Source organism: Caretta caretta, chromosome 1 (assembly GCF_965140235.1).
Source record: "Caretta caretta isolate rCarCar2 chromosome 1, rCarCar1.hap1, whole genome shotgun sequence".
NCBI classification, from domain to species: domain Eukaryota; kingdom Metazoa; phylum Chordata; order Testudines; family Cheloniidae; genus Caretta; species Caretta caretta.
In genome coordinates, this window is record NC_134206.1 from 266,870,994 (window position 1) to 266,895,786 (window position 24,793).

Below are 24,793 nucleotides of genomic sequence, written 5' to 3' on the forward strand. Positions count from 1 at the left end.
CACACCACACACATACATGTTCACACCTATTTGAAGGTGATTTACTCTACATAGCCCTATTTCCTGATTGTAATAATCCAACATTCCTGAAAATAGTTTCTGAAAAGACATGGAGCTGGCGTCATCCCTCGGGTACAGCGATTCCGCTAAGACATCTGGAGTTATACCACACAAGTACTCAGTCCATTTAGTCAAGCTGTAACTGATACTGTTCTGATTACAGAAAACCTCCCATAATTTCAGGGTTTTTTTTACAGTTTTATTTCTCCACTATGTTCTGTCGTTTATCTTATTCTGAGCCTGTGTCACTCATTTTAAAAAATACACACACCAGATTTCACTTTTGGGTGGTTGGGATCTACACTGCTTTGAATACTAACCTATAGCAGAACTAGGTTCTCACTCCCTCATATATTACTCCAGTGGCATATAGGAGCTATAAAGGCTCCACAACCATCCAGGAGAAAATTTCCCCAGGGCAGGAACAGTGTCAGGCCTACATAGTACATAGTCTTATTGCTCTATGTTGTTCTCCCACATAACCCACAGCAGACGCATAGAGATGGAGGGTGTGTCTCAGAAGTGAGGAGTCTCCATAAAGCTGAATGCTATAAAAATTCTGGACTGCTTTGAGCTGTGACACGGCCTCAGTGACACACAGGTAAAGACTGCTGTAATTAGAGCACCCCCTGGGCTGTTCTAATTTGTACCAGGGATCACACCGGACCCCACTCAGCCTAGAATTTAGACAGCACAAAAGTGGTTTAAAGCCAGGTCTGCCAGCTTTCTCATGTATTATGCTTTCTGAGCTGCTCCTCTTGTGAGGTGCAGCATAGAACCTGTCCCCAATTTTTTGTACAAGATAGGTCTTCTTGGGTGGCTATTCTGTTGATTTGAGTGGTGAACTGGTATCTTTGGAATAAATTTAAAGATTGTTTTATGAACAACATTTAGGGATGGAGCTAGAGCTGAAATCTGAAAGGAATTTCCAGGATGTTCTCCGAAGCGCCTCATACTACATGTTTCAATTCATGATGGATAAACCTCACAAAGTTCCAAGATTTGGTCTGAATTAGCATCCATTAAACTTAATAAGCACCTCACTAAACTGAAAACGGCATAAGATTAAGCTCTCCTGAGAGACTTCTAGCCCCTTCTGCCTTCAGATGCATTATAAATGCCTAGAGAACAGCATTTGTTCAGCAATTCTGTTCTTGCAGTCCTGACTATGATTATTAAACAATAAATTTTTTTGATCTTCATTAAAACTTCAGGGTAGGTTTGTTATAAATTTGGGATAAACTTCTAATTTTAGCCCAACTGATTTGCTTATTCATAGTATAAAAATATATATATTTAAAAATTAACATTATGTGTGTAGTATGCTAGGCATTTTATAGACATGCATGGAGCCAAGGTCTCTGCCCCACAGACATGGGCAGCGCATGACCCCTACATTTGGGGAGGCTGGTTATAAGCACTGGAAGTTCCCTAGAAGTAGGGGGGGGGGCACCACCGCCCAGACCATAGCCCTGCTCCCCTGCTCCAGACTGTGGCCCTGCCCTTGCTTGGTCTCCTCCCCCTGAGGCCCTGTCCACGCTCCATCTCCCCTGCCCCAGTTCTGCCCCAGGCCCTGCTCCTGCTTGGCCCCCTCCTCTGAGGTCCCCCTCCTGCTACTTGCACTGCTTGGACCCCTCCCCTGAGGCTCCCCTGCCTGCCACTTGTGCCTCTCTGCCCCCAGCAGGGTGGGGGGGGGCCATCAGGAGAGGTGTGGGAAGGGGGCTTCTGGGGAAGAAGTGGAGGGGGGATGGGAAGAGGAGCAGCATGGGCGGGGTCACGGGGGAAAAGGATGAGTGGGAGCGAGGCCTTGAGTGGAGTGTGGTGGGGCCATATCTTGGGTGCCCTTCTGGCGGCAGTGCTCCAAAGGCAGCAGCCTGGCACCCCTCCAAAGGGAGGTGCACCACATCCTGTTTGGGGAGACTTAGCCTCCCCTTGGCTCTTATACCCGCTGTCCATGCCCACAGAACTTAAATCCATTAGCCTGATCCTACAACCCAGACCCTGTGTGTAGTCCTTGCTCATATGCAGACTCCAGCTAAGGTTAATGAGACTACCCAGATGAGGAAAGACACCAGTCCTTAATTAAAGCCCATTTTGGAAAATGTCATACAGCTGAAACATATTGCTCTTGTATTTGTTACATTATATGGCACAAAAGTAGGTTATCTGCTCTGAAATGAAATTGGTAGCTTTCTTAATTAGGCTCGGAACTGGAGATATCAAACTATCTTGCCACAGCTAACAAGGCAGAATAAAGGCAGTAAAGCCAACTGTCATCTAAAGAATGGTCTCAAACTAATGCAAAGGAAACAGGAGCAAAGCACCCAATTAATTCCTTTTGATACACTCTGTTTTGGGAACTTTTCAGGTTGTAAACTTTCACTGTGCAAACACTTTGGGGCCAAATTCTGCTCTCAGATGAGTGTATTTAACTCTCACTCAATGGAAGTTCTGTGTAGGTACCTGGGGGCAGATTTTGTTCCTTTTTTCTTTAATTTATTTTTGAACTTATCTGGGGGAAAACAAAGAACCGGATATTTTCTATTAACCAAAGAGACAAACAATTTAAACACCAATGTTCCTGCATTTACCAGCTTTTCTTTGGCAGGGCACCCCAAACATTAGGTATTCAAGTCAAACCAATGATGCTAACCAGAGTGAAATCTAAACACATTCCATTAGTAGTCAAGGACTAGGAGCTCTAGTCAGATGGCCTGAACCTAAGAGATGCTGAGCATCCAAAACTTCCATTAAAAGCAACGGAAGCTGCAGACATTCAGCTCTTAGACGGTGAGCTAGTAATCCTTGTAACTAAGAAAGCTGTACATTAAGGGAAGAAGCTTTCCCTTATTACGGGGAAAGGGCCTTCCCTCCACTGTTCCTGAAAATATACCCCTACTAACTAGTTACTAGCATTTATTTTTGGGGTGGGGCAACAGCAGCCCTTACTACTGGACCAGCAGAGGCAGAAATACTATCATCATTAGCAACATAGTCCTGCAAGTATAAAGTGAGAATCGCAATATGCACCATATTTTGCCATTTTGAAGAGGGTATATCATTGCTCCTGCCTGTGCATTTCCATTGTGTGCAAAGTATGAAATACCAGAGGTCTTATACATTTATCTAAAAAAAAATGTTCCCTTTGACAACTCCCAGCTGTGGGTAGCAAGGGGTTGGGTTTTTTTGGGCATGTGTTAGTTTCTTTGCCTATTTCCAAGCAGGCACATCATTGCAAAGTGTCAAGCCATAGCAGTGCATCTTCTTGAAAGTAATAAGGTCTCCCCCCGCCACCGCGCCTTGTAAATTTAAATTGGTTTTCCCAGGAACGTTCACCAGAGATGTGGTTTATCAGTTTTTAGTGAAATCTGCTGCTTCTGCACAGTTTTTCAGCTTATAAAACCACAAGAATTGGAAAGGATTCAATGAAATGATTAAGCAGTGTTTACAGTTTTGGGTGCACAAAGATTTTGAACAGGAACATCATAGGGAAAAATATGACCAACCTTACAAAAATCAAAGAGGAATAAATGATGGCTGCATAAACACAAGACAACGTGAGGGATTTTAAAGCCAAATGCCCTGGTCTATCCGTATGGCATAAGAGAGATGTCAAGACAAAGAGATGGACACAATGCTGCATGATTAAAGTTTAACACAATTTGGACCCTCCGGTGAGAAAGTGCCCTGTCATCACATACAAAGGGCTCAGCAGGTGTAACTACAGATTGCCAACTGCTCAGAGAAGGGCAAGGAACTTGTCATAGCTATTTTGTGAAACCACATTCAATTACGGTTTCTGCTGGCAAGTGAGGCATTAGTACTGATGTCTTGTGGCAACCAGCTCTCGTATATGATATGCAAACACCAGACAACTGTCATCCAGCCAGAGATGACATAGCAAGCTTCTTGAGGGGAGGGGAGATCTGACAAGAGAAGGCAAAGAGTAAGCACAGATAAATTATAAAGGCTCTGAAACTCATCATTTCAAAACACACCCAACAAGGGTGCATGCCTATAGTCTTGGGCCCAATCACTTATCCAATCCTGCCCGTTCACCATGCCCAAACATTACTCCTAATTGCCTTTTTGCCGACTGTGCTTAATCTTCACTCTGTGCATTCTTCCATGCTGACCCTTAATGCCTGTAACAGTCTCCCAATCAAAATAATCAGAGGTCTTCTTCCAAAACCTTTTCTGCACAGGCATTTCCATTACTAATGTGTCCAGCATGGTAGTATCCTGATGCTAGATACATAACTAAGAGTTACACTGAAAATATTCAGACATGAGCTTTGAAACACCACTTAACAGCCTAGATGGAGCTGAACACCTTTACAGTTGTGTTAGCTGGTAGGGGCTGAGCTAGGAGGCAGCTCAAGTGATGTTTCAAAAAGGGTTAGCTACTTCAAGATCGCTAACTCAGTTAAAAAACAAAGTAACACCACCATCTTCTTCTCTAGGCTAGATAGGCTCCAACAAGCTTTGTGTTGACTAAGTTTTAAAGGAGTGACGTTTGATCATGAAAGCCAGCTCAATCTAACTAAAACCTAGTAAAAGTCTAGTCAAGACAAGGCAATTTGCACTTTGGCATGAGTTAAAGCTGAGGGTGGAGCCTAGGCTATGACTTACCATCATGCAAACCTTTTGGTTAAATAGGAGACAACAAGAGATTAAAAAATAATTGTGGGGGGGGGGGGGGGAGAGAATAAAAGAAAGAGAAATACACCACACTATCCACACTTGTGATGTTAGCAAGGAATCTTTGACTGGATCCATATTTCAAAATTGCTGAGGGGGGTCCAGAACACAGTTAACAATACCATAAAGACAAATAATACGAACATAAATACTAATACTATTCTGCATGTATGTTCTAGGAGGTATATAAAAAGAAATAAGAATACTAAGATGAATTAAAGACATTAAATTTAACAAAATATTGCCTATGGCCCCAATTCAGCAGCCTATCCCTATTCAGCTTAATCCTAGCCATGTAATGAAATGCTTTACTGGATCGGAAATATAGGCTGATACAAAAGATGACTTTGTGACAGGAATGGCCATGTGGGATGGTCTCTTCAAAACAGCAAAATAAGCTAAACTATAACAGACTCAACAGTGATGCTGACACAGAGAGAAGTGACTCCACCTCTCAGAGGCACTGTAATGCCATGTACTGTAGAGGCACTAGATGGCCCAATCCAGTGCCCAACTGCAGTCAGTGGAAAAAGTCCCATAGATTCAAAAGGAGTTGGATTGCACCCAGAGAGAGGGAGAGACTCTGGAAGTTTGACAAAGACGTGGGGCTGGATTCTTATGTACCTCAAGGGAACTTAGTGGAAATGAAAATAAGTCCTTTGAACTCAGAGATACATAAGTATGCTTATTTAAATAAGTATCTACAAGTTACAACAAATGGTCTTCCACAGCACGTGTGAATCCCTTATGCTTAACAATCTGTCATAACTCAAATTTAACTTAGACACTGGTTACCTTCACCAGACCTGAAGAAGAGCTCTGTAAAGCTCAAAAGCTCATCCCTTATCCCAACAGAAGTTGGTCCAATAAAATATATTACCTTGCCTACCTTGTCTCTCATATATCCCGGGACCAACATGGCTACAACAACACTGCTAACAACTATGGAAGATACTGAATATTGCTGTTTAAAATGGAAACTTCACAACATGAAGGAGGAGGAAGCCAGACTGAACAGTGACATCTACTTCCCGATCACATGCAAGAAACAAAACGTCACCCCCAGAGGACTCCCCATTTAGAACCCGCTGACCACTACATACTACTCTAAATATGCTGAACAGCTTTGCAGAAGGAACTCAGAAAAACTGACAAGCTCCTGCTCCTAACATACTCCAGAATGGACCACCTCAAACAAGAAAACATCACATTCTCCCACACACTGGAAGAAAAATAAATAAATCAGGAAATCTACCTGGAGATCGTGCAAGAAACCGAAACCAACTATAAAAAAAAACTTGCTGACAGTCATCAGACATAAAAATAAAAAATGGAACCAACTACAACTACTCCACAGCCAACAGAACACCATCTCTAGGTGAAACCATGACACTAGCAACCACCACATGGACACTACATGACATCCCAACATCATCAATCTATCAAGACTACCCCTAACCAGACCTAAAATATTTGTATTCCTCCAGGGACTGAACTTCTGCTCAACCTCAGAACCCGATACCATACTAACACATGGAGAACTTAAAATAAGTCTTCTACCACCTTCACCTCAAGGAATTCTTTCACAACTAAGATGAAACCATCCACAACTATATCATCCCCGCCAACAGTCATATTTAACAACAAACACTTTATCCAAACCACGGGAACAGCGATAGGTACTGTGATGGCTCCCCAATATGCAAACCTCTTCAAGGACAAATTTCTGGAAAAATAAATCATGAAACCAATGATATATACCTGAGATACAGAGATGATATTTTCATCCTCTGGACAGATGACCTATACTCGGTCAGAATTCCACCACAACTTCAACAACCACCACCCATCTATCAAACTCTCTTTAGAACACTCCCACACCAGCATCAATTTCCCTGACATCATGATCAGCATCAACAATGGATCCCTACAAACAACTATATAAAAGAAACCTCATGATCAAGAAACTTTCCTTTACAGATCCAGTAGCCACCCCAAGAAATCTGTTATCTACTGCCAGGCACTCAGATATCACAGAATTTGCTCTGAAGACAAAGTCCGGGATACACACCTACACAGCTTCAGTAAATAAGGACATTCCAACTGACAAGTGGATCACATCATGGAATGGGCCACCCAAATACCCTGGGAGAACCTGCTTCAATACAGAAAAAATCTCCCCACTGACCACACACAACTAGTTGTCACGTATCACTTCACACTGGAACCTGTATGGGGTGTCATCAAACAGTTACAACCCACACTTGATGGGGACCACATCCTGAGAGAAATCTTTTCTGAACCCCCACATCTGGCCTTCAAACAACCTCTCAACCTCACCAAGCTTATCATCAGAAACAAGCTCCCCACAGACCAGGACACACCAGCTCCAAGTGGCATCAGACCCTGCCAGAACAACACATGCAAAACCTGCAGATATATTTCTACTGCTATGATGATCAATACCTCCCCCAACACATCTTTCAAGACCCACGGGCACTATGCATGCCCATTAAAACGTGGTGTACCTCAACCAGTGCATCAAGTGACGCACAACAACTATGTGGGTGAAGCCAGACAATCACTACACTCTTGAATGAACTTGCACAGCAAAATGATGACAGACAGAAATACCATACCATGTGTGAGTGAACACTTTTCACAAAGCAATCACTCCACATTTGACCTGTCAGTCCTCAAAGTAAACCTGCACAACACCTTCAAAAGATGAGCCTGGGAACTTAAGTTCATAACTGTTCTAGACACTGAAAAACATGGACTTACCAGAGACACTGGTTTTATGGCTCATTACAACACTTTGTACACACCCCACTGCCTAATAACCCTTAATTACACACTTCATTTTAAGTGGTCTCCTACAGCAAGTGTGAACCCTTTATGCTGAACAATCTGTCCCAACTTGTGTTTAGCTTAGACAATCTGGTTACCTTCTCCAGACCTAAAAAAGAGCTTTGTGAAGTTTGAAAACTTGTCTCTTCCACTAAAAGAAGTTGGTCCAATAAGAGAGATATTACCTCACCTACCTTGTCTCTCTCATATCATAGTACCTCTACAGCTACAACACACTGCAAACAACTACAACATTTTAAGCTATCTAGATATTGTTCCAGCACAGCCCTCCTCAGCCTGAGGTGGTATGATTGCACATGGAACTATTTTCCATTTACTATTTTTAGTGTTTTATCCAATTATATGGTAGATAAATCTCTAATGAGAAGTTGAATTGTTTCCATATTTTTCTTTGAAAGAAGGGGAAAGGAAAAAACAAATCCTGACACACAGCTCAAATGCTCAAAATTGCTGCATAGAGATTTTTCCTAACCAGAAGGTAGAGTGTTAGAAATTCACAGCTAATTAATATACTTTCCATTCCCAGCTGAGCAGCAACGTATTTAAAAATATAGCTAAGATCTAATGTAATAACAATGAATTACTGTGATCTCTGAACAAAAAATTATTTCAGATCTTGTGCAGTGAACATTCCCATAGCCGACAGTCTTCAGAAAAATTACTGCCTGCACAAAAAGACCCTTTATGAACCAACACCGCTGAAGGACAGGGACACCTAGTGGCCAGATTATTATTTTCTATCTTTCCCCTTTTCCTTCCCAGACTTCTAAAAAACCTTGCCTGAATAGAACAATTTCTCTTTAGTACGGAGACTCCCCCTTCCCCATTATTGCTACTTGGAAAGGAGGAGGAGGTTTGAATGCTGTCACTATTGACAGTTTTATGATGCACACCGTGAGATATGCCTTCACAATAAAAGCTTAGGCTACACTGCAAAAATTGTAGTCACACCTTAAAAATCTTGAGATCTGCTCTTTTCTCCTGTCGCTGTTGTCAGGTTTTTGCGGATTTAGCAGTGTGTATTTAAAGCCTCTCTCATACATTCCTCTCCCAGCCTGGCCCTTTACTCTGGCTGGCAAGGAAGAGCGTGCTGTGATGTTCAGAAGGGGAAAGGCCTTACTTACAATCTGCTAATATCTTAGCATAGGAGTATTTTAAGTATTTTTCTCCCCAAACAAAGCAAAACATTGTGATAGACTGTCAATATCTTGTAATAGACTGAACAAACCTTATGGAATTAAGATAACTTTACTGAGTTAAATTAAGCCATACTGAATTAGGGTTAACACCTTTGGGGTATATTGTATTAAAAATGCAATAGTGTATGTGTTGTTGGGGCACTGTATGTAACTTCGCTACAGTGGCATAGCTAGGTGGAGCCAATAGGGGCAGCTGACATAAAAAAAGCTGCCACCCGCTTGTACTCACCGGGCAGCGCTCTGGGTCCTCGGCGGCACTGAAGGCCCCCGCCGCCGAAATGTCGCTGAAGACTTGGAACGTGTGAAGGCCCCCGCCGAGCTGGAGCAGGTGAAGGCCTGTGCCACTGAAGACCCGGGGCGCCACCGGGGGAGTAAAAATTAAAAAAGGCGCCTATAAATTAAAAAGGCACCGCTTGTGCTCAGAGGGGCAGAGGCTGCTTCTCCCCCGCCCCCGCGATGCTACTGCTTCTCTAGTAGGGAGGGGCGATGCTAATGTACTTCCTTCATTACCAACCCTTTGAAGCTTGTTCTGAGCTAAAGCTCTGATAAACTTGCAACCACAAAGATGCCCCTACAGTGGGGTATTAAAAGATGCCACTTGCCGGAGCCCATGTAAGAGTTGGGATGAACTCTGGTAAACTTATTAGCATGCACATAGGTTCTTTTATTGTTTTTAATGTTTTCTCCTTAATGCTTTGTACCTTAAGAATAAAGTAGGCTTGCTTAAAAAGAACTGGGTGGTAACTTATATCTGTAGCAATTACACTGTTATCTGTCTCTGAAGAGAAAGCAATCAGGTGTTTTAAGGCAACCTGTCTGTGCTGGGAATTACACAGTGAAGACAAGGGAACTTTTCAGCCTGCGAATGCTCCAGTCGGAAATTAAAGACATGCATCTCTCTACCCAAGGGAGGCAACAGGTGGGGAGCTGGAAGCCAAATGTGGGTGCCCTTGCTGTACCACTGAGGAAGAATACAGGTGTCGTTGCCCTGAACTGTGGCAGAAATAATCTATCCATCCAGGCATTTCTAAAATGCCTGTCACTTGGTGAACCATCACCAATGAAGACTATGTCCACACCAAGTTTCAAGCTTCAAACTTTAGCCATATTTTTGCTTCAGACCTGCATATGAAAAGTGTAACTAGAATTAAAAAAATCGGAAAATGTTGATTTGTTTCTCCACCCTTGATGAACTCAAACACAGCCAAAGGGAACTTAAAGCAAGAAGAAAGAAAGAAAATAACAAAACCGCTTTCAGGCAGAAATTAAGTATGAAAGATACTTTTCAGCTCAAAAAGATAAATTTTTCAGAAAGTTATAAGCATATAAAATCAGGCTGATCAGATAACTGTTCTACAACCTTAACTTCAGTGAGTGTGACCAGTGAGCACGATAATTAAGTGAAATTCTCATTTCAAAATGCAATTGTTGTGTATTTATATTTTCTGAAACAGGATTTATAAGCGTTTTGTTGCATTGCCATCTAGTGTTGATTCAGGGATTTGTAAGGCCAGATTCTTGGAGCAACACTGATTTACACCAGCCCATTTCTTTTAAGGGTGGAGGGACCATTATCATCATCTGGTCTGACCGCTTGCGTTACAAAGGTCATAGAACCTTCCTAGTAATTCCTGTATTGAGACCAACAATTTTAGGTTCAAGTGATGAAGAATCTATCACATCCCTTGCTCTGATGATTACAAAAACATTCACCTTTTTTCCAGTTGAATTTTTGTAATCAACTTCTAGCCATTGGATTTTATTATTTCTCAGTCTGCTAGATTAAAGAGTGCTGAAGTATTAGCCATCTTCTCCCTGTGTAGGTACTTTTAGACCATGAACTAGTTGCCTCTTAACCCTTCCTCAATAAGCTAAATATATTAAGCTCTTTAAAAAGAAAAGGAGTACTTGTGGCACCTTAGAGACTAACCAATTTATTTGAGCATAAGCTTTCGTGAGCTACAGCTCACTTCATCGGATGCATCCGATGAAGTGAGCTGTAGCTCACGAAAGCTCATGCTCAAATAAATTGGTTAGTCTCTAAGGTGCCACAAGTACTCCTTTTCTTTTTGCGAATACAGACTAACACGGCTGTTACTCTGAAACCTAAGCTCTTTAAGTTGCTCACTGTTAAGAGTTAATGTAAGTCATTATGCAAGGTAGCCCATTTCCCCTTGCTTTTTCCTAACATCCCCCCAGACGTTCTGGTTAAACTTGGATTTAAACTTGGAGAGTGGTCAGTTTGGATGAGCTATTGCCAGCAGGAGAGTGAGTTTATTTATGTGTGTGTGTGTGTGTTCCCTGGGGCGGGGGGGGGGGGGGGGGGGGGGGAGAAAGCCTGGATCTGTGCTGGAAATGACCCACCTTGATTACCATGCACATTGTAGGGAGAGTGGTCACTTTGGATGAGCTATTACCAGCAGGAGAGTGAGTTTGTGTGTGTATGGGGGTGGGGGGGTGAGAAAACCTGGATTTATGCTGGAAATGGCCCACCTTGATTATCATGCACATTGTAGGGAGAGTGGTCACTTTGGATAAGCTATTACCAGCAGGAGAGTGAGTTTGGGGGGGGGGGGGGCGGAGGGTGAGAAAACCTGGATTTGTGCTGGAAATGGCCCAACTTGATGATCACTTTAGATAAGCTATTATCAGCAGGACAGTGGGGTGGGAGGGGGTATTGTTTCATGGTCTCTGTGTGTATATAATGTCTACTGCAGTTTCCACGGTATGCCGATGAAGTGAGCTGTAGCTCATGAAAGCTCATGCTCAAATAAATTGGTTAGTCTCTAAGGTGCCACAAGTACTCCTTTTCTTTTTACTGTTGAGTGGTTTCCCAGACCTCAAATAATTTTTGTAGCTCTTTTCTGAATCCCTCTCCAATTTTTCAACATCCTTTTAAACAAAACTGGACAAAGTATTCCATTAGTGGTCTCTTCAGGGCCCATCACTGAATGACCCCTGCTTGGGCACCCTCCTATTTGGGCACCCACCTATTTGATATTCCCTTGTTTATACATCCAAGGATTGTGTTAGTCTAGCTAGCCACACTGTTGCACTGGGAGCTCATGTTGGGCAAGGAATCAGTTGAACAAAGACACCTTGAATCATTGGAAGGGATGCTTAGGCTACGTCTACACCACACACCCCTGGCGGCAGCTTGTAGGGTATGTGTAGCGACACAGCACAGAGAAAATCAGGCTGCAAACATACCGTGGTGTGTAGCTACATATGTCAGTGAAAGCCTATGGTGGGGGGAGGGAGTGGGGAAAGGTTTCAGCAGCAATGGAGGGTGAAAGCGTTCAGCAGCTCTCAGCTGCTCACCACTTTCCCTACAGTGGGGGAAGTGCTTCAGCAGTGGGGAGCTGGAGGAGCCTTTCCCTGCTGCCAGAGTTTTTCCTGTGGTGGGGGGAGGGCGCCACCAGTGGGGAGCTGGTGGAGTTGTTCCCTGCAGTGGGGAAAGGCTCTAAGCAGCAGGAAGCTGCCAGAGCCTTTCCCCACTGCAAGGTTGGCATGGCAAGTCAATGTTACTATTGGTCTGGGGAGGGGAGGGAGGGTAGCGGTGGCCGCAGTTCTGTACCAGTACACTATGCAACAGGAGTGGAGGAGATATGGCTGCTATTCCAAGCCATAGGCTGAAGTGGCACCTGCCCCTGGCTTTTTGCAAGTGGAGTGAATTTCACCCATTTTGAACACTCAGCGAACCTTTCCCTCTGCCACCAACTAAAACCACCTACAAGCAGAAACAAGTTGGCCAAATATTACCCTTGGGGGCACATACAACTCCCATTGAAAATAATGGGAGAGCCCATTTACTTGTGAGGGCAGAATTTGTCCCTGATGAACATACAGTTTTGTATAAGAACTTTAGCAAATTTACTTGAGTTGACTCAGCTAGACACAGTGTGAAAATTCATCTGGCACACCTTAGCACTGAAAAACAAATAGCTAAGTTACCATAACGTTTCTAAGATGATAGCTTTCCATTCCTCGCTCCCCAATACTTCAATAAATGCTCATTTCTCTGTTCCCAAAATGGCACTTGAGGACCTGCCAGGTTTGAAACCTGCATGTTAAATTCACTTTAACTTGTAACTTTTTCTCTTTCATTAAAAAAAACTGATGACAGATTTAGGGGTGAAAGGCTGATAACACTGACAGCTGAAGCTCTGCCAATCTGATATGGAAGCGTATGTTTATTAGCATGCCGCACAATATTCTGGTTGAATGTTCATTCAGCTTTGGTCTGCTTCCTAGGACAGGCCATTGCTGACCGCAGAATGTATCATTATCAATGTTGTATATATATTGAAGAATTACTACGAAGAGTTAGGCATGAGACCACTACACATAATAGTATTTCAAGATGAAACAGAAATAATTAATTCTCTTATTGACCAATCCCTGATACTTCATGAATGCTTTTTTTTTTCTGGTGAAATTTATAATGAACATCTAAAGAAAGCCAACAGAACAAATCTCCTGATTCTGTTCTCACAATGGTATAAACAGGAGTAGCTCTCAAAGTCAATGGAGTTACACATAGTGCTTAAAGTGAAAAAAACATGTGTGGGCGGATGTCTATCATCCCCTGTCAAGGTTCCTTCCCCACTCTGAACTCTAGGGTAAAGATGTGGGGACCTGCATGAAAGACCCCCTAAGCTTATTCTTACCAACTTCGGTTAAAACTTCCCCAAGGTACAAACTTTTACCTTTTGTCCTTGAACTTTTATGCTGCCACCACCAAAGTGTCTAACAAAAACAACAGGGGAAGTGCCCACTTGGAAACGTCTCCCCCCGCAAAAATATCCCCCCCCAATCACTATATCCCCTTTCCTGGGGAAGGCTTGATAAAAATCCTCACCAATTTGCATAGGTGAACACAAACCCAAACCCTTGGATCTTAAGAACAATGAAAAAGCAATCAGGTTCTTAAAAGAGAATTTTAATTAAAGAAAAAGTAAAAGAAAAACCGCTGTAAAATCAGGATGGTAAATACCTTACAGAGTAGTCAGATTCAAAACATAGAGAATCCCTCTAGGCAAAACCTTAAGTTACAAAAAGACACAAAAACAGGAATATACATTCCATTCAGCACAGCTTATTTTATCAGCCATTTAAACAAAACAGAATCTAACACATATCTAACTAGATTGCTTACTAACTCTTTACAGGAGGTCTTACCTGCATTCCTGCTCTGGTCCTGGCAAAAGCATCACACAGACAGAGAGGACCCTTTGTCCCCCCCCCCCCCCGCTTTGAAAGTATCTTGTCTCCTCATTGGTCATTTTGGTCAGGTGCCAGCGAGGTTATCTTAGCTTCTTAACCCTTTACAGGTGAAAGGGTTTTTCCTCTGTCCAGGCGGGATTTAAAAGTGTTTACCCTTCCCTTTATATTTATGACATACCCAAATCTGCCAGTCCCCCTGACCAGCAATTAATTTTGCCCCTCAACTCCCCATATCTATTTTGCTCCTCCCTTCTCAGCTAAACAGTAAATATTCATGGATTCATAGATTCCAGGGCCAGACGGGACCATTATGATAGTCTAGTCTGACCTCCTCTATAACACAGTCCATAGAACTTCCTCCAAATACTTTCTAGAACACAGCTTTTAGAAAAACATCCGATCTCAATTTAAAAATGGTCAGTGATGGAGAATCCACCTGGCCCCTGGATAAATTGCTCCAGTATACTACATAATTAATTTAAGGAGTCATTTGACTCAAGCAAACTAAAACTAAGGAAGTGGTTTATGGGTAAAGTACACCAACAATTGTAGTTCTAGTGCTCAAATTTGAAATTGTGTAACTTTTGGATTGAGTTTCCTGTGAAAGGTGGGTAATGATCTACATAGTTTAAAAGTGAACTGAAATGCTTCTTTAAAAAATGCTAGATATTCTAAATACAGAACGTGTCCACTAAAAAAATATAAACTAATGCATTTTACAAGGAAACTGTACATCTTTTTAACTGAAGATATGAGTTCAGGGTTCCATGTCTCTCCTGCAGCAGCTGATGACGCCAATGACCTCAATGTCAAGAGCTACTAGGACAGGGATTGGCAACCTTCAGCACGCAGCCCACCAGGGAAAGCCGCTGGCTGGCCGGGACGGTTTGTTTACCTGCAGCATCTGCAGGTTTGGCTGATCACAGCTCCCACTGGCTGTGGTTCAGCGTCCCAAGCCAATGGGGGCTGCAGGAAGCGGTGCGGGCTGAGGGATGTGCTGGCCGCCTTACCCACAGCCCCCATTGGCCTGCAACCGTGAACCGCGGCCAGTGGGAGCTGCGACCAGCCGAACCTGCAGACGCTGCAGCTAAACAAACCGTCCTGGCCCACCAGCGGCTTTCCCTGGTGGGCCGCGAGCCAAAGATTGCCGATCCCTGTACTAGTACATTAGCTTCACTGTTTACACCGCTTTAGATGTTAATTATGTCATCAGCTTTAGCATTGACATCACAGATTCTGGAACTCAGGTCTTGGCAGATAAGTAAATCCCAGCCAAAAGTAAACAAAGTAATATTTTTATCTCTTGGGCATCACCAATGAGCTCCCTGCCCCAGAAAATGTACAGTTTAGGTGCCACACAAGACTTAGCAGGTAAATGAAATAGAGCAATAGGCTGGGATGGGTTGGGAGGATGACACAGCAATAAAACAGGGTTTAGCGGAACAGCAGAAGTCTTAGTTAGGCAAGTGGTGAGCTAAGACTTCCACTTTTTTGCTAAACTCTGTTTTATTGTTACCTCCCACTCCCAGCCCATTTGTCTGTTTTGTTCTTCTGTGCATGCTTGCATTCCAACTGACACAGGGTTGCCAACTTTGTGCATGCACAAAAATGAACAGCCTTGCCCCGCCCCTTCTCTGAGACTCCACCCCCTGCTCACTCCATCCCCCCTCCCTCTATTGCTCACTCTCCCCACCCTCACTCACTCTCTCATTTTCACTGGGCCAACTCAGGGGGTTGGGGTGTGGGAGGGGGTGAGGACTCCGGAGTCAGGCCAGCAATGAGGAGTTCAGGGTAAGGGAGGAGGCTCCAGGCTGAGGCAGTGGTTTGGAATGCAAGAGGGGGTGAGGGCTCTGGCTGGGATTGCAGGGTGGAGCCAGGGATGAGAGACTGGGGTACAGGAGGGGGCTCCGGGGTGGAGCCGAGGGGTTCAGACTATAGAAGGGGGTCTGGGCTGAGGCAGGGGATTGGGGTGTGGGTTCCAGGGTGGGGCCAGAAATGAGGGGTTCAGGGTGTGGGAGGGGGTTCCAGGCTGGGACCGAGGGGTTCAGAGGGCAGAAGGGGGATCAGGGCTGGGGCAGAGGGTTGGGGCATGTGGGAGGCTGAGGGCTCTGCCTGAGGGTGCAGGTGTTCTGGGCTGGGAATGAGGGGTTCAGAGGATGGGAGGGGGATCAGCGTTGGGGCAAGGGGTTGTGACATCGGGGGGGGTGAGGGCTCCGGCTGGGGGTGCGGGTTCTGGGGTGGGGCTGGGGATGAGGGGTTTGGAGGGTGCTCGGGGCCAGGATCAAGGGGTTTGGATGGCGGGAGGGGGATCAGGACTGGGGCAGAGGGTTGGGGTGTGGGAAGGGTTCAGGGGTGCAGGGTCCAGGCGGTGCTTACCTCAAGCAGCTTACCTCCAGCTCCTATGCATAGGCGCAGCCAGGTGGCTCTGTGCACTGCCCTGTCCGCAGGCGCCACCCCTGCAGCTCCCATTGGCCGCGGTTCCTAGCCAATGGGAGCTGCAAAGACGGTGCTTGGGGCGGGGGCAGCGTGCAGAGCTCCCTGGCTGCCCCTGTGTGTAGGAGACAGAGGGAGGACATGCTGCTGCTTCCAGGAGCTGCTCAGAATCAGGGCAAGCAGGGAGCCTGCCTTATCACCGCTACGCCGCTGACCGGATTGTTAATGGTCTGGTCAGTGGTGCTGACCTGAGCCGCCAGGATCCCTTTTCGACCAGGCATTCCGGTTGAAAACTGGACACCTGGCAACCCTAGACTGACACCTAGAACCTAGTAAGTTCTCTGGAGCTGGGACTGTCTTCTTTGCCCTTATGGTTCCCGACAAATCTTAGGTGTTACCATAATGATACCCAGAGAAGCCTTAGCACTATGCTAAACAAAATACTTCCTAGCCTGTAAGCCAGCTAGTGCTGGGAGAGCTCTCAGTAAGGAGTGCAACCCCGTAGGTACAATATCAGTGAATGGTCCTTAAGGTAGAAAGGTGAGGTTTCAAAACAGCCTGGAATCTGACACATTCTTCTCTTTATCCAGTGTATCAATTTCACCTCCACACTTTCACACATCTCCAGCCTCCAGTGCAGCCGGTCAGTGCTGTGAGAGGCTCCAACGCATTGCCAAACAACATGTCGCCAATGCAAACACAGGAAAGTGCACTGCTAGATCATGGGCTGGAAGTATTGGCCAGTGCACAGCTATATATGTGTGAGCTAAGTAAGGGTTTATCTACCTGGGGAAATTTTTCTGGCATAATTATACCAGTATAATTATAGCCCTCTAGTTACACCTCTAGTTATAACTCCCCATGTGGACACTTATTCTGGCATAATTATTCCAATACATTTCCCCAGGTAGACTAGACCTAAATCCAGGAAAATCTCCAAATACAGCATATTGTGAGAAACACTTTCTACTATTACACGAAGTGATTTTTAATCTGAGGGCATCTCTTACTCAATTGTATACACAATTCCTTGGTTTTTCATTTACGCTACTAAAGTACTTCCTTTCAGCTTTACACTTCCAATTGGTCAACACTTGTTTTCTACAGCCAATGAGAAAATTATTTAAAAGCACCTAAAAAAACCCCTGTTCACCTAGATGGGATGAAATTCCCAGAACAATTAAAAAGCCAACACACATTTCACTAACAGAATATTTAATAGCAACTCATTCAGTTTCAGAAGGTGCCTAATGAGGTGGAATCAACTGGAACAACAAAGAGGATAGGAAATGGGGGAGTGCAAGAATCATGTCAGGTCACAGCATGCACAGGGGAAAGGAGTGCAGGCTGCCTCAGTATTATATCAGTAACAACATTAAAAAAATCTTCTTTCCTTCTTATACATCAGTCTACAGGCCAACCTATGCCCCGAGAGACATCTGTGCAATACTATGGCTTTTCAAACATGTGCACAGGTAGAACTGACTGGCCCTGAAGCTGGAATTTAGCAAACAGTTCTTTTGATGGTGCACAGTGAAAACAAACAAAGAAAGAAAACTCAGCTCTCTTCCAGAGCTGTGTTTGCTCTGCAGTGCTAACAGGAATAAAAAGCAATACAAATGTATTTTGGTCACTGATGTAAGCAGATCTGACTTTGAGTATGTACAGGGCATAGATCTGCTGTGTAAGAAGGTGCCATAATCTACATGGTCTTTTCAGAGCACAGCTGCACTTTACCCTTCGTTTGGCATTAAGTAAACAGAAGAAAAGGGTTGTTGTGTTTTCTACGCAGGCTGAGTTACTATAGTCTCTAACAGATATATTTTTGGTACTCTCTGAATAGGTATAGAAAATAAGTCTGTGCCTAATTCCTAGTGACTTTCAATGGGAGTTGGGTGCTTTTGTAAATCCTACCAGGCATCTACCTGCATCTTTAGGCACCTAAATACCTTTATAAATCTGGCCCTAGATGTTATTATGGGAACTGTAGTCAGTTACTTACATAGGGGCCTGATTGAAAGCCCACAGAAATCAAAGGGAATATTTCCATTGATTTCCATGGAGTTTGGATTGGATGTTAACACTCAGGGCTTGTCTACATGAACACTTAGTTTGCAGCAAACTGGGGTACAAATCTACCCTGCACTAGCTTGCAGTGTTCATGTAGACCCTGCTGCCACACATGACAAGTTCCCGGACTGTGGGGCTGTTTAATTGCGGTGTAGACATTCCAGCTAGGGCTGCAGCCCGAGTTCTGGGACCTTCTCACCTCACAGGGTCCTAGAGCCCAGATTCCAGCCAAGCCCAAGAGTCTACACTGCAATTAAACAGCCCTGCAGCACAAGTCCTGCGAGCCCAAGTCAGCTGGCACAAGCTAGCTGCGGGTGTCTAACTGCAGTGCAGACATACCCTTAGTGAACAACAGGAGGGACCACAGAGACATGCAGTGCACAGGACATTAATGCAGGGTAGATTTACACCCCAGCTTGCCTCAAACTAAGTGTTCGTTTAGACAAGCCCTCCAAAACGTAGACAGACTTCTAGCTATTTCAGTGGTCTGCGTGGACCCTCATGATATGGCAAGAAACTACACGGATATATTCTTAAATATATATACTGAGCTTTGGCTTTGTCAGGATTAATCTGGTAGTATAGTTTTGCCTTGCATTTAAACTAAATCATAAAATACTCACTGATGGATCCTTTGCTGACTGAAAGGGGCAGTATAGCAGTCATTCTCCTCCAGGTCTGGCAGTGTCTCCTTGTCCAGTCTCATAGGTTTTCTAGGTAACCATCCTCGAAACCTGCTGATTTGTCTCTCAATCCTGCAGTACACAAAAGGTAAAATCAAATGAGACAGAGAACAAGCAGTGCCTGCTTATCCATTACATTATAATCAGCCAAAGAGAGATTTCACTTACAACTCCCCCCCCCCGCCCCTCCCACACAAATAAGGAGACTTCAGAATTAACGGTTACTAAGAAGCCAAATATGACATTTTTGAGCCAAAGTGTATTCAGATTATGAATAACCAGAATTTGGTAGAGCAGCATCTTCTTATTTACAGTACATGACTCTGCAAATCGTAACAAAGCTCAGTAAACTCTTGGCAACTCTCTAAGCTTTCATTGCCTGGCTTTTCAGAAAGCTTAATCTATATGTGGGAATTGACTGACACTCTACACTCAGGACAAGTAAACATTAGGATTGCAGAGACCAGGACAGAAAGCTTTGGCAACAGAACCCCAGAAAAATAAAAAACTTTCATTGCTATTTACCACAGACTCATATATCACATAGGGAGCTATCAAAACAAACCACTTCATTTATTTGTTTCAACTGCAACATCTTGAGGTACTGCACACTTTATCAAATCACACTACTCAAAGCGCACGGTTTGAGAGCTGACAGCAAAGCCAGTTCTCGCATTTAATAATCTCACTTCAGCAGGTGAAAACAAACAGAGGCCAAGCAGGTAAAGAAGGCCGGGTTTATCTGCAATGCACTCATTCAAAGATACACACAGTCACCAAGGGAAGGAGGAGAATTATAGATGATTGGGGGTAACATTCTAAATCAAAACCAACTCCAAACAAAAATGCTACAGAGAAAACACAGATAAGAAATTTGCTTTGCAAAACATGTTTTGCTTTCTCAAGAGCACTTAACACCTTAGCATCTGCACTATTACTTCCTGTCTGTAAAAGACATGGGCCCCAATCCTGCAAAGGCTTTAGCTTTAAGCATGTGAATAATCCTATTTATGGAACTATTTGTATACTTAAAGTTAAGTACTGGATAAGTCTTTGCTAGACAGGGGCAGAGGGCCTGATCGAACACCATCCAAAGACAACGGGAGTCCTTCCATTTGTTTCAGTGACTGTTGGGTGAAGCCCAGAGTTTGGAAATTTATCTGCCTCTTCTCCTCCAATCAAAAATCAGCTAAATAGCTCCACAACCCAAACAAATGTTATTGAGATTTCTCTGATGTCATCTCTGGTCAGAAGGGTTTCAGATATTCCTATTGAAGTAGTTGAGAGTGTGAGAAAATTACTTCAAATTCCCATTCAGAACAGAAAAAAATAGCAACTTTCATCCTCGGCTCCTCAGTTCTGAAACTGGAGTCACTTTTGTGTCTTCTCTAAAGGTAGGTAAGTACTACAAACCATTATTCACAAACACTGGATCAAATTTTTAAACACATTTACTCTGCCTGTGTTTGTGTGTCTTGCGTGTTCTCTTTCTGTGAGTATTCTAGTGAGCGAGTTTACCATTAGGACTGCTTGCCAGAACAGGAAATTTTAAGTGAACATAGAAGAATATTCACAGAATATAAATTTTAAATTCTTAAATCGTGCATGTTTGCACTGAAAGCTTGATTCTACAATGGATCTGGAAGGTATCATTTCCAGCTGGAGCAGACACACCTATATTAGCTCTGACAGAGCTATTCCACTATAAATAAAGGTGTAGCTGCAGCAGCGAGAGAGCAGGATGGGCGAGCCACCCAGCTATGTACCTTTGGTCTCAGATGGGCTCGGACTTCCAGCGACAAGCCCATACCGCCCCTCGCACTTCCGTGGCTATGCTTCTATCTGTAGTGTGCTAGCTTGATCAGAGCTAACATAGATATGTCAGCTCGAGCTGGAATTTATACCTTCCAGCTCCAGGATAGGCATACCCTAAGAACTACACTCATCCAATTAGGCTACAGTAACAATACCATGTGATCAGCTCAAATGGTGAACCTCAAATACTCAAAGCAATACTTGCAGTGACTAGTTCATGAACAAAACACAGGCAGTGTTTAATTTGTAACAAAGGAGGTGCCAAGTTGGGTGGGCAGAGACTGGTGGCGGCTGGCCAGGCGCCAAGCTCTGAAGGCAGTACCACGGACAGCAGCAGTGCAGAAGTAAGGGTGGCATGATATGATACTGCCATCCTTGCTTTTGTGCTGCTGCTGGCAACGGCACTGCCTTCAGAGCTGGGCGGCCAGAAAGCGGCAGCTGCTGGCCAGGAGCCCCGAGGTGCTGGGACTATGAACTGCCAACCCAAGAGTTGGCGGGGGTCAGCCTCAGCAAGCCCCAGCACAAATTAAGCACTGACCACAGGCTGAAATATGTTCATCTAAAACATTCATTGAATAATCTTGAACAAACAAATCAATATGGGAAAACTGAGATCTGTTTAGACGCAAGTTTCAAAATGGGAAAAAGGGATAAATTAAATATTTGAATTGATTTTGAAAATAACTTCCCCAGCTTTAGTGCCCACTAAGTTTTAGCAGACAAGTTTATCATTATTAATTGTTCTTCTAAATTAATAGGGTCTGCCTGTGGGGATAGCACTTTTTTTCCAAACCATCCTCACCCTTACTTAAGGTGACCAGCATTTTTACTTGCTGACCCAGGACAGAAGTGGAGAAGTATCTGAGTCTTAAACAGGAGTTTGTCAGGGATTTTTCAGGGGATGTGTTATTTTTCTGTAACCCCCTCCTCCCCAGTGGGGGTACGTTGGCACCACACTGCCAAGAAATAGGGTTAGAGCTGCAGGAGCTATATCTACTGTGGCAGCACAGAGCCTCCACACAGAAGGCCTTGCACTTCATGCACACTGTTTGCAAGGTCAGAGGGGTATCCCAAGACGATAGCAGGGAAGTTTTCCCTCACAGGATTTAATCTCCTTTGACCTGCAGCTTTTCCTGCAGGGGAAAACCGGACCCAATATTTCTACATTTTGTGTTAGTTTAATGACAATGTGGGGTGGGAGGAGGACAACACAAATGTCTTCAAGCATCCAGTTTCATGCTTATAAATTGAGTAAAATCATCTGGATTTTCAAGAGTATTAGAAAGCTCATTAATCTGCAATCCTCTCCTCATTCATCTTGTAAGACAATGTGCACATTTGAGATATGTCTGCTGTAGCTTTATCTCAGCACACACAGGGCTTACAATAAATTATTCATGTTGACTTCACACTGAGCACGTTTGGAATTTGATTGGTTTGTCATTCATAAGGTTCCGATTCCTTGGCATGCTCAGTGGACTCATTCCTTCCCTGATGACTCAGAGCTCTCAAGGGGATGCATGCTCCAACAGGTCTAGAATACATTGCCACTCTCTCTCTTCTGACAATCAAAAGGATCAGATTCTTAGAAGATGCCTTCATGCTGCTTTAGCATGACCACCAGCCACTGATGCAGGATTTTACTTCATGCTGCTTGCTCGCTCTCTCACTCACTCAAAAAAGCAGGGGGAGGCAAAGGGTTGACACTAACAAACACTGCCCTTCATTCAACACTCAGACAAGAAGAGTTAAAATGTGTTGTGTTTCATTGCTTCTTTGAGGCTAATCTATGGCTCATTAGCATTACACATATCAACCGGGTAGCTCTCACTACATGCCATATGGAATAGTAGGCGATATTGAGAAGAATACAACATAGTAATAATCCTTTCCCAAAATGGGGTATCGAGGATCTGGAAAGATTCTGAGGGCATGGCTACACTAGTGTTGGAAGGTATAAAATCCTGCTCAAGCAAACATACCCACACTAGGTCTGAGCTAGTGTGCTAAAAATAGAAGGTAGCTGTGGCAGCATGAGCAGCGGAAGGGGCCAGCCATCCCGAGTATGGTTCCGTTCAAGACCATAGGTACATATTTGAGGTGGATAGACTATCCTGCCGCTCACATCACTGAAGCTACACTTCTGGTTTTAGTGCAGCTAGTGCAGGTATATCTACTTATGCTGGAATTTACATTTTCCAGCTCTAGTGTAGACATACCGTGAAACAGTGGAAAACTGAACATTTAAAATGATACAGAACATTAAAACAGTTTTTAGAGGTAGAGAGGTAAGATATGCAATGGATACACTCCAGCTGAGACTAGCTGCTAGCATGACCAGAGAAAGCTTGTTTTTGACACATCTGTCATTGGCAGGGAAATGGACTGGATGACATAATATAGCAGAACTTTGCACATTTCTAATTTCTAGGATTCTTCACCAGGAATCACTGTTCACTATGGCTTGAGCTTCAGATGTAAGAACACGCAAGAATAGAAGTCCACTTAGGCCCTGATTCAGCAAGGACTTAAGCAAGTGATTAACTTTAAGTATGTGCTTAAGTGCTTTGCTGAATTGAGCCCTAAGTGGACAGAATTTGGAAAACAGAGAAGCACACACAGCTACCTACACAGAAATAATTCATTCTAGCTAGTTATGTGTGGATTACTGTGCCTTTTAGAGCAATATAAACCATAATGAAAAAAAGGCAGGGAAAAATCACATAAGAAAAATTAACTGACGTCCCTCTGCTGAGCTGCTTTCTCAAAAACATTGCAGGACTTACAGGTGACCATCTAAAAGCTCAGCGACTTAGTTCAGCTAGCATTTCAAAGTTCAGATCCTTTCCCAAATTTATCCCAGCCTCGCCTGTGACTCTCCATTTCCGGTAACTCCCTCTTGGCCAAAACAGATACTTATTACCCCAACCTCCTGGAAGAGGAAAATGGGCTGTCTGGTCTCCTCCCCACCAAAGGAATGATCTTTGGGTAAGAAATATGGAGGATGACAGGAGGTGTGCAGATCTATGTTGGGATCCCCTCATTTGGATCCTGTCACAGTGTGAGCTGTGCCTGTAAGGGCTTAAGCTATCAAGCTGTGGCCTGTACCTGAGTCATGTGACCAAGGATCACATGACAGCAGCTTGAAGGTGGGACCGCCTATAAGATGTTCATATAGTGAGGGAGGCCTGCAGGGAGTACAGGAAGTTTCTTCTGATATAGAGCAAGGATGGTGGTAGGTTGCCAGGGAGCTTGCCAGGATTCAGACACAGCTCCTAGAAGAAAGGCTGTGAGATACCCTGCACCAAGGGCAGAAGGACTGAAACCCCTTGGGGGGCTGCAGAGAACCTATACGTATGGGATAAAGGATTGCTAAGGCAGCACCTAAAAGGAGGGCTGTGGAGAACCCTGCACCAAGGATGTAAGTGATGCAGTTGCTGGAAGGAGGGCTGTAGAGAATTCTGCCAACTAGGAGAGAAATGGTTTAAATCTAGCAGAGCCACAGAAAACTTTATGTTTCTTTGGGCTTGTCAAAGAAATTCAAACAAAACACGTTCTCATTGGGTTTTGGGAGTTTTGTCAAATTCAAAAATTTCTGTAGGCAAAGATTGATTTTGGTGAAATGTTCCATTAGGAAAATCAAAGTGTTTCATTTTGGGTTGACATTAATCTCAGTGTTTGTCTGAGTTGCCACAGTGCTTCATGGGAGTTGTAGTTCCAGATCTTTCATGCCCT

General features: G+C 43.9%; 1 protein-coding gene across 9 annotated transcripts in view; it reads right to left on the bottom strand.

Moving 5' to 3' along the window:
* ANO4 (anoctamin 4) overlaps nt 1-24,793 on the bottom strand; it is a 292,125-nt gene that overhangs the window by 85,105 nt on the left and 182,227 nt on the right. For all 9 annotated transcript variants that reach the window (XM_048835453.2, XM_048835454.2, XM_048835448.2 and 6 more), the window contains one exon: nt 19,184-19,315. In XM_048835453.2, the coding sequence (XP_048691410.1) occupies nt 19,184-19,315 (132 nt within the window). The remainder of the gene's footprint in view (nt 1-19,183; nt 19,316-24,793) is intronic.